Source organism: Pocillopora verrucosa, chromosome 12 (assembly GCF_036669915.1).
Source record: "Pocillopora verrucosa isolate sample1 chromosome 12, ASM3666991v2, whole genome shotgun sequence".
NCBI lineage: Eukaryota > Metazoa > Cnidaria > Anthozoa > Scleractinia > Pocilloporidae > Pocillopora > Pocillopora verrucosa.
In genome coordinates, this window is record NC_089323.1 from 12704343 (window position 1) to 12715113 (window position 10771).

Below are 10771 nucleotides of genomic sequence, written 5' to 3' on the forward strand. Positions count from 1 at the left end.
AACTTCTCTTCTTTTTCCCTTATGCCATGCTACTTGGAAAAAGAAAAAAAACCAAGGCGGTATTTCAACTTTCACTTTGCAAAACTCTGAAATGAGTTCTGGTTTCGCTCAAGTCCAAGTAAGTTTTCATTACCAAGGAAAAGAACTTTGTGGCTTTGAGAAAGACATTTTAGACTTTTTCATCGTTCGCTTTGATAAATCAGCAGTTTCCTAAATTCTAGGAGAAAATTAGCAATAATATTGATAATAATAATGCAATAAAGACAATTTTAAGAGGATTATGCTTATTAAGGGTAAAATGAGTAAGCAAATTCTCTTTTTTCTGTTTTTACCTTTTTTATCCTATAAAATTATAAAGAGATTAATGATAACTTTTCCGTTTCCGAACATCTATCTTACTTTTGGACATATTTGTTGTTGTTGTTGTTGTGCTTTTTTTTTTTTTTTTTGTCGGTGCTATATGTAAAACAAATAACGAGTGATGCCGTTTACATGATCCACTTTTACATTGAAAAGTATTTAAAAAGAGCTATCTCGGTCAATATGCTGCAACGAACAATGAAACATGGCAGACTGAGAAGTTATGAGGAAATTCTGTGCCCAATTTACATCTTTACATGTTTTTCAGATCACCCATAAAAAGCTTTCTTGGCAAAAATCAAAATTAGAAACCAGTGTAGGCTTGGAAATCCTCGATAACAGGAGAAGTTCTGCGATCTGCCGGGTTTAATATGGCAACACAATCGCAAGCTATCTATATAAAAACAGAAGCAATGTATAATAGTCTTTATTTGCTCACGATATAAGTCACATATCGATCGTAGATTATATTTTTAACGATATAATCGGAAATGGCCTTATCGATAGCAATGTTTAAAAATCACTAAAAAAGTATTAACTGTAAGGTAAGAAAAAACATGTCTAAACAGCAGCTAAGGGTATAAATACATTGCAATTGTAAGTCTTTCTGAATTAATTGATGATAATATTCATTTCTGGAATTAAAGTTGTTCACGTTATATGTTTACGATTTTTAACACACCTTATAAAGTCTGGGAAGAATCAAACATTTCTAATACAAACTAGCTAAGATATATTTCATTAAATTTGATAAAATATGGTTCAGTCTATGACTTTGCTACTTAGCTAATCTGCATAATATCATAATTTGATCCACTGTAATTGAAGGTATTGAAAAAAGTGAACCACAATTTTCTTCCCGGACAAACTACTTTATCGATTGGGCAGATACAAGTGTCATCTTTATGGTACTTTAAACCAGTAATCCACTTTTAAAAATCACCGAGTAGTACATTGAAAAAAATTGGACTAAAAATACAAGCAAACTTAATTTTGGAGTATAGGCTAGGGGCTGCGGGAGGCCAGCGGTACATACCCAGCAAAAATCGGTCCATGTACCACCCCCTCCCCCACGGAGCATGCAAATACTGCACTTCATGTCTTATTGTGAGGGAAACACTCCAAAGATGGTGTTTACTCGGTGGAATACATTCAAACACGCGATCACTAATCAGCCAATCACAATCACAGAAGGATGAAGAGACAGTTTGGGTGTAAGACAAAATCCAATCACTGTGGCTGTCCGTAATTATTTGATCAAACCCTGCCGTCTCCATTGGCTTTACTTTTGGTTGGATCTTTGATTTTGGGGAGGTATCTTGCGGGGGGTTGCAAGGCCCGACTGGACGAAAGTAACTTCTGAATGAGTATTTACTTTCGTCTACACGTAAGGGTAAGAAAGTCGGTCCAACACACAAGCGTTTCAGTACATTGTTTAGTTGTCTATATAAATTCGTTTTTCTTTCACTTTGGAAGTTTGGACTTTTTTATACTTTTATGTCTATTGTCTTGACAAATACGCTCGAAAGTGGTGATAAAAGAGATCGTTTTCTTTAAAGACCCCTGTTTATTGTCACCCCAACAAACAGAACCTTTTCTTTATCCCCCACTTTTAGAGCAAAATTAGTGTTTAAAATAGGTTGACGTGCCCTCAGAGGCATACGTTTTCAAATAGAAAATCACTGGTGTGGCCTAGACTGCGGCCTGGCACCTTTACGGAGTATATTGGGCAGCGCTTGCTCTAATAAATACGGCAATGTGCGACATTTGTAAAAGAGCATTGTGTTTTGAAGTCAAAACGTAAAATAGTTAGCGATTACTCACCGGTGTAATTACATATCCACCACCTTCGTCAACACTGAGGTAAATAATTTTTCTATTTTATACTAGAATGGGCATCTCCTATTACTCAAACTTGTTGTCTGTTTACTTTTCTAGGTAAACTTAAAAAAAAAAAACAAAACAAAAAAAAAACAACTAATCTCAAATATTGTATTGAAAACATATTTTCTTGATCAATGAATGAAGGATAGTTGAATTAGACCAATGAAAGGTATCCTTTGACCTATGAATGCTCTACAATACCATTCAGAAACGAAAAAGAAAAAATAAAGGTTTTCAGTCTATATACCGCTAAAAAGAAGAAACGAAGTCCACTGGTCTAATTTTCATTTCTGCTGATTTGGGAATGCTTTCCTCTGGTATGTTACCTAACCTACTCCAATAGATTGCGCGCGAGGTTTTATTATCAAAGTAAAGCCCGTTGAGATTTGACAAAACAGCACAATATGCATCGATATACCACCAGCCTCCGCCTCTCTTTTCATCACAATTAAGAGGATCTCTGTCCCAGGTACCAAAAGGGAAATCCCTATGACCACTGAGGGAATCTCTGATCACAGTCTCATCTGTTCCAAAACAAACCAAAAAAGAAATGAATCAGCATTAGGATCATGCTGACACCTTGGAAGTGTCAAGCTTGGTGTTTGTGGCAAAACAAACAAACGAACAAGCACCAAACAAAAACCAAAGCGAACAAAAACACAGGTAGAACAAAACTCAATTTAAACAGTAGCTACATGCTGCTTCGATTAAAAAGATTTCTCCTTACACAAACGTCATAAGTTTTCAATGGCAGATGACGATAATTAATTAACTATTATTCGAAGAGGTGGGCAAAATATCGTGATTTTGTTAATAGCGGGCAAGTCAGAGGGTAAATCAACTACGATATTTTTCTGGAGCTGAGTTCAGTAACTGTACTATTGAATTGCGGACTCCAAAGCAAAGTACCATTTTCAACAGAGGAGCTTGGACTCAACCCAGCGAGAGTGGAATAAATCAGACGGTTAGAGGAGCAAACCATTATTCTTGTGTTACATGTGAAAGGTGAGGAAGGGAAGGAAGGAGGGAGACAGGGCTCTCAACGGATGAAGAAAATTATAGATAAATCCAAACGATGAAAGATAAAGAAGGGTTTACGAACTAGTCTTATTGCCAATGAACAGCCGGTACTTAGCCGTTTCGTTGCCAATCCCAAACCAGTCATACTCAGCGTGAACAGTTTTGCCAGTTTTTATTCCCAGATCTATTCGAAGCATGTTGTTTGTCTTGCTTCGTGTCAGGCGGTTTATTTTGTCCAACCCGAGCCAAAATTCACCGATAAAGTTACCGAAGCCATATTTGTAGTCATCCCAGGTGCGGTTGAAATCAACAGAGCCATCCATTCTCTTCTGAAAGACTGTCCATCCCCCACCAGAAGTAGTTTGGTCACAAGATACGTTAAAGGCACCTGAACCATCTGGGTCGATTGTGTAAACACCGCTAATCCTTTGACCGGATTTGTGCAGCTCAGCACAGTTTTTAGCTGTTAGAAATAATAAGGAGAAAATAACAATAATAATATTAATGATAATAATAATTATATTAATGATAATAATAATAATAATAATAATAATACATGAAAATGAGTAAGGGGTGTCAATACACGTACGAGAATAACGAATCTTACTTACATGTCTCGGATGTCCTGTTATATGTCACTTCTTCTGGTATTACGTCTTCCTCTGCTTCTTTCGAGTGGACAGCAGTGTTCTTTCGGGAATTTATTGGGGCTGCACGCGTTGATGGTAAAATTTCGAAAGTCACAAAAAGTGCCAGAAACAGCAGAGCAGAACCTGAAGGAGAGAAGTCACTATGTGTTCTGAAGTCACTCCAGCTATGATATGTTATAATGCCAAGTTAAAGACTGAAATAAGCAAGAGATTGGGGAAAAAACTACAAATATGATACGATGAAATAATGACAACAAAAGGTCGCAAAAACCTATGATTAGTGGCGAACGAGGGGGGGGGGCGTGGGAAGGGGGAAGGGGGAAGGGGAGAAGGGAGAAGGGGGACGGGATATCATGATTTTCCAAGATAATTCTCTTCCAATGAACTGCCAACTAAGGGGGGCGGGGAATCATAAGAATATTACGGAGTCTCGTGCTTGTGGCGCATATAAACCCCATGACTTAAACGGGTGGTACAACTGAAATGACTGCATCACTTACAGTCCCATGTTTGAAAAAGGTAAGCATTAGATCTTAGCTCGTAAATTTCTGCACACTGTAAAATTTACACCCAACATCCAGATGTTACATACCTATTTCTTGTCGTTTTCGTTCGCCTTTCCTCATTGTAATTCTTCGGGTTTCGTTTGCAGTGTTATTCATAAAAGCTGCAGAAAAATATAATAAATAACTAAATAAATAAAATTATAATACTAATAATAAAAATGTTAATATAATTTGACAACTTAAACAAAATCAAAAATCAAAAATCTTCATAAAAAGTATAATGGCGAAGACTGATGGGAATTAACTTACTACTAAGTTCATCAAGTTTACTTATTCCCTTTCTCTTACCGCACGCCTCCTTCGTGCTCCGTCCAAAAACTTACAAAAAAAACCGCGTGAATTTTCTTTTATGATATAGGCGAAGGAGACAAAAAGAGATAAACCTTTTCTGTTTCAGTTCATGAAAGCTGAGAACTTCCGTTACCACTTCATTAAAATAGAACTTATACTTCTATGTTGTTGCGAATTTCCGACAAAGGGTCGTAACAAGACGCACCTTTAATTTGTGTTATAGTTGTTCTTTCGTCAGTCTTTTGCGGAGTTCCCGAGAACTTGTATGTTTATTATATTACCGGAATATAATTTGGCGTCGGTTCGGCTAGTGTTAAGAAACCAGCTAGTCTTTCAAAATTGTCTGAATATCAACTTGTTTCGGCATTTCCTGTTCAACAGGAAGTATCTAACAACCTTTAACATCTTTATCTGATAAATGTTAAACATGTGCTAACATGATATTGCAATAGAAGAAAAAGATTACCCTCACGGGTGAGCGGCAACTACAACAAATGCACAAACGAAGTTTGACTCAACTTGTGCCTTCCAAGTACTAGTTAAGTCCTATTACCAGCTAAACGAGCAAGCGAGATGTCGGGAGCGCTCTTTATACCTGCAATCGAGCAAAATTATAGAGTAGTCATTACATAACATAGAAGTGAGGGATACCATCTTGGAGGAAGTAACATCTTTGTCTACCTAGGCAGTGTAGTCAGCATTGACGGAGGTTCCGATGAAGATATCAAGGTCAGGATAAACAAAGCCAGAGTAGCTTTCAATATGCTGAGGAAAGTGTGGTCCTCCCATGTCATCTCACGGAGAACCAAATTTAGAATTTTTAACACCAATGTCAAAGCAGTCCTCCTCTATGGCTCAGAAACGTGGAGAACAACTAAGCAAACGTCCCAGAAATTGCAGACCTTCGTCAATAAGTGCCTTAGGCGAATTTTAAAAATCAGTTGGACTGACAGGGTAACGAACGAGATGCTGTGGGAATTAGCAGGCGAGGAACCAATCATAACTCAGATCTCAAAGAGAAAGTGGAGATGGATAGGTCACATCTTAAGGAAACCGGCTAACAACATCACCCGGCAGGCACTACGTTGGAACCCCCAGGGCAAGAGAAAGAGGGGTCGTCCCAGGAACTCCTGGAGAAGAGGTGTAGAGTCCCAAATGAGAAACTGGGGCCACACTTGGGCCACTTTAGGAAGATTTGCCTAGGACAGAACCCGATGGAGGACGGAAGTGGTTAATGGCCTATGCTCCAACCGGAGCTAAGGGAGAATCATCATCATCATTACATAATTGGTCCAGGGTCCAAAAGTGGTAAATATTAGTTCGTCAACTGCACCGATAATTCTCCATATTACATAGCAATATTCTTCTGACACAGTACGTTACTGAGATAATCAGGAGCAATCGAACCGTTTCATCAGTCAAAGTTGACACTTACAAATCTTATTTGCAATTGTGGGTTACAAACTCTTGACTGTGGATGACAAGCACTGGCCATGTTTTCACAGGTATTTCTTCAAGTAGCTTAGCGAAGGGCTAACGCCAGATCGGAAATTTCGTGAGAACAGTTGTTTTTTAACTTGTATAAGATCAAAGAGGTGAAGTTAAGTTGCGAGTTTGCGCACTGAGTTCTTCCAGTTTGACAATCATGGGTGTCAAATACTTCTTGTTCCCCATCAGAGTAAGGCGCGAATTTGTAACCATCTTTGTCTTGTAATTTTTCCACAGATATCATGTTGCTTTCGATTCCTATACATTTTCTTTCCTTCGTAATTTGTATCTGATAAGGTTTTTTTTTTAGCATGAGCAATTGTAACCGTATAGTCCGAAGTCGCTTGTTGAAAAAAAATGACGTTTTTTTTTTTTTTTTTGGCTATAACTCAAAGGCAAGTTATAATGAAATCCGGGTTTTTTTTTTTTCTTGGTTTCACAAATTGCAAAATAGTTCCATTCAATAACAAATTCCCGAAATTCCAATCAAATATCGAATAGGACATAATGTTTCTGGAGTCTTGTTTTAAAAATTTTTCTCAATCCCTGGAAGTCGTCCATTATCGCGGAAATTTGGAAATTCCGACCATGAACTTAAACTTGTTATTTCGTCGGTGCTGTGGAGGACATGATACGGCTAGAATCAATATGACTTTCGGAAGTCAATTCTAACACGAGCATCAGCATTGGAAAGATAGCTACGTTCGTTTGTTATAGAAAATTCATCTCTCAGTTTGGTGGATTAACCTTTCACTCCCACGAGTGATTAGTACTGAATTTCACCTTACCAAATCAATACTGTATCTAGCAAAGTGATTAACAAAGAGGAAAATATCAATTGGAGGATCATCCGTTGATCCATTACAAATTTTTTAAACTACCGTCAAAAGAATTGTATGCCAAGGAGAAACACTTATGAGATCTTGGAAGTGAATTGGTTGAAAGTGGAAGCTAAAAAATCTACGGTTCAGGTCCTTAATCTCTCGTGTTGGCTTTTTCCCAAAGTATTATTTTTTTTCCGAAGAAATTTTATCTCGATCAAATCTGACCAAGAGATCACATGACGTCTTGAACAGACTGATGAAATTAAATTAAGACGACGAAGAGCATTATTAAAATTGACTCTTGCCACTTTTCTGATTGAATTACAGGAGAAATAAAGAAGAGAATTATAAGCAGCAAGCCATTTTGCCTGTGAAAAGGATTAGAAAGAAATGGTCAGGAATGGCGGTAGTTTAAAAATTTTGGTCAAAAAGAGTAAAGAAAAAAGTTGACACTGACTGAAAACTGTATAGTTTTGGACGTTTCGGTTATTACAGTTGCCTTCTTCAGCAAAGATAAAAATGGAAATGTCTGACGGCGTCCTGCTTAGTATGTGTTCACGATGTGTGATAAAAATAAATCTCGCAGGAATTTTCAAATGTAACAATAGTCTTACGTGTTTGGTAGTGTTATGTGTTCGTTTATGGCGTTTATATCTCGCAGGGAATGCCAAGCTTTAAGAATCGATCTTTGTCGCCACGCCAATAACCTGTCAACAATTTCAACATTCTCTAAATCTGTTCGGTGACTGTGAAGCATATGGTGTTTGGCCAACAAAGAGTTTTCATCCAATGTTGGTATGGCCTTTGTGTGTTTTTTACGCGTGTTTTTAGTGAGAGCGATGTCTGACCAACGTAAACAAAATCACAACCTTTCCATTTGATTTGGTACACGATTCCTCTGAAAGACCCTTTCTCGATCTTGTCTTTTGGCTTTTTAAGTATGCTCGAGATAGAACGGATAGGCCTATGGGGGACCTCGATGTTTAAACCTCGAAGAACTTTTATGACTCTCTCGGAAAATCCCTTGGTATAAGGAAGGATAACCAAGCCACGCTGGTCGATATCATTGATTTCTTGCTGTCTGTTAGTTTGCCTGGCTACACACCGAATATTTTTAGTGGTAGATAAGATTTAGTATTTGTTTCGGCAACTGAGTCTGACCTTAAGACGTTCATTCCATCACCACTTGTGACATATTCCACCACGGGAAAGATAGAACCACCTATAATTGGCCTCGATCCCAACGTAGTCTTTTCTTTTTTTTTTTTTTTTCATCTGAAGGGGTCTTGGCTTTATTTGATTTCCATCGACAAGTCAGATGAAATATCCTTCATTACCAATTGTTTCACATTTGCTTTGTAAATTTAACTGGTTGCTGACAGCTTGAATTCACTTGAATTCTGAGGCCACGCAAATGCAATAACCAGCTGCACTCCAGTTGGATTTCTTTCGATATGGCCCATAAAAGTCGTGTTTTAGAAAGCTGATAGGCAAAGGACTGAGTTTGGCGCCGTGTTCTGTGCTACATGAAATTGTCCCCCTCAGTCAGTAGGGGCAACTCAAACTATCGGATTGTTGTATTTCTTGCAGTGGTCGATTTAACTCAGAGTCTCGTATTGAGAACTAAAGTGGAATGCCAATATGTGTCTTTGAATTATTATATAATTATTTCCTCGTACTATTCAGACTTTATGTTTAACCAAAAACCTTTAATTCAAAGCGCTTGACGCCCGTTTGTCCCAATGAAATAGCAGAAGATAATCCTCAGATCTAACTGCATCAAGCCAACCCAAAACAAGAAATCACGCTTTGTCTTTCCCGTTGTAAAACGATGCAACGACCAATTTCAGGGTCGTTAGCATCACCATGCTTTTGGTAGTAACATGAAGGCAAGCACCTTTTAGTGAAAAAAATGGAGTATGAAGGACTTAACAATTCGTTTTTAAATCTTAAACCAGACGATATTCGGCACGATGGACGATGAATCAGCAAAATATTCACATGATACTTATTAGGAAGGCAAATTAAAAAAACTGACTATAGCTGTTGACCTAATTTATCATTGACTCGACACTGACGTGCCATTCCGTTTCCCCAAGGATAAGCGAATTCGAAACTGAAATTGCTCATTTTAAAATAATCTTTCTGATCAAACGATTGACCCAGCCGACTGAGTTTGGAAATGGAAATTCTACCAAACTTGGAAAAAATACATTAGATGTTACCACGATCGTATCCGACAAACTGATTGTTCTCTATTCTAAATCATCACTGAAATATTCTGAAACGTCCGGAGTTGGACTTCCGCTCCTTGCAGATGTGATTATATAGACTGGATTTTTTGAAGGTTCTTTCTATTTCCAAGATTTGTGTTGCTTACAAACTCCATGGGTTAATAGCTGGTACGACATTCATCATTTTCAAATTGAAAAGCTGCAGCTTTTAAAAACGACAAAATGTTTCACGATAGGCTCTATTTTTGAAAAAGTGTCAATGAGCTCTAAGCACCGTTTATGAGTAAGTTTTATACTTCACAGCTCGTAAACCAAACGGCCAGATGTTACATACCAATTCCTTGTCGAGTGCCTCTCACTATAATGCTTTTGGTTTAAATCTTTTGGTGTAATTCTTTGGATTTATGCACTTCAAAGAAGTGGTAAGACTCTCACTTACTGTCGATGTTTTAAGTACCTAACTGAAGTGCATTTGCATGTTTTTTATTTTTTTTTTATATATACATCAGTGTCGTGGAATTCAAGAACTTTCCTTGTCACCATAAAGGCGGCACTTCTGGTCTTTTTTTATCGAAAATGATCACCACGGGGCGCCGTTAAAATGCTTATTACTTTAGCCAGTCTTTGCTGAGTCACATGCAGAGAGGAAATAAACGCGGTTAAAATGGCGCATAAAATATTTTGATATTGCTTTCCTTTTTAAAATGTTAGAAGAGAACACTGAAAGTTTGTTGGACAGACACCACGCTTCCGTGACAAGAAAAGAATGCATTAAATCTTAACTGGATATAAACAAAATTTTTGGGCCAACCTTTATTCAAAGAGGTGCGAGGTGATGAGATCTGTGTATTGTGTAGAGACAGAGGTCGAGATAGATTTAGTTCTCAATTAAGGGATTTGTCATTAAATAGCGAAAATGTCGCTTATCTTCCATGTACCGCGAGAGTCTGTTTCCATTAGTTTCGAGAGTCACGAAACTGGGTTAAAATGAAGATAAATGCTCTTATTGAGTGTTTTAAAGTACTCATCACATGGTAGACTAGAGACCTAAAAACGACAGACTGTTTTTCGTCATTTCCATGAGTAACTGTGAATGTTGCAATGCAATTATATTTTTTATATACATTACAGTACGGTAATGGAAAGGAGCTATGGGATTATTATATTAATTAAAGTTGACCCTAAGAAATCTTATTTGTTATTATGTAATTATGGATTGAACTCTGTTAACAGTTCTGCTGACAAGCACCGGCCGTACTTTCACGAAAGAGTTTTTAAGTGGTTTAACCACTGATATCCGGAATCTCAAGGACACAGCCGCTTTCCCCACTCGTTTAAAGGCAAAGCAATTGGAAATATTCAATGCAATTACAGGGATGCCAACCTCTGGAGATTTTTCTCTTTAGCGCTAGCCCCCACCATTGACCTTACCTGATTTGATCAACTAGCACTGA

At 37.6% G+C, this 10771-nt stretch overlaps 1 protein-coding gene across 4 annotated transcripts; it reads right to left on the reverse strand.

Moving 5' to 3' along the window:
• Nucleotides 1–771: 771 nt before the first annotated feature.
• LOC131783685 (angiopoietin-related protein 7) lies at nt 772–9765 on the reverse strand. Of its 4 annotated transcripts, none has more exons than XM_066159733.1 (6): nt 9652–9765; nt 5238–5366; nt 4507–4581; nt 3876–4037; nt 3533–3727; nt 772–2768 (listed from the first exon to the last, which is right to left on the reverse strand). In XM_066159733.1, exons 3-6 carry the CDS (start codon nt 4574–4576, stop codon nt 2494–2496), a joined length of 702 nt encoding a protein of 233 aa, XP_066015830.1. In that variant the 5' UTR covers nt 4577–4581; nt 5238–5366; nt 9652–9765; the 3' UTR covers nt 772–2493. The 4 variants fall into 4 exon arrangements, with proteins under 4 accessions (XP_066015830.1, XP_066015828.1, XP_066015829.1 ...); XM_066159731.1 differs by having other exon boundaries at nt 3347–3727; XM_066159732.1 differs by lacking the exon at nt 9652–9765 and adding an exon at nt 5453–5964 and having other exon boundaries at nt 3347–3727.
• Between the last annotated feature and the right edge of the window lie 1006 nt (nt 9766–10771).

What these genes read in the sequence shown, in the direction of transcription:
- LOC131783685 (XM_059100447.2), bottom strand. Translation starts at nt 4,576, where the DNA reads ATGAATAACACTGCAAACGAAACCCGAAGAATTACAATGAGGAAAGGC. An exon ending in TAACAGGACATCCGAGACAT is followed by an intron (nt 3,728 to 3,875) that starts GTAAGTAAGATT and finishes TATTTCTAACAG; the next exon opens with CTAAAAACTGTGCTGAGCTG. An exon ending in GTTCATTGGCAATAAGACTA is followed by an intron (nt 2,769 to 3,346) that starts GTTCGTAAACCC and finishes GTTTTGGAACAG; the next exon opens with ATGAGACTGTGATCAGAGAT.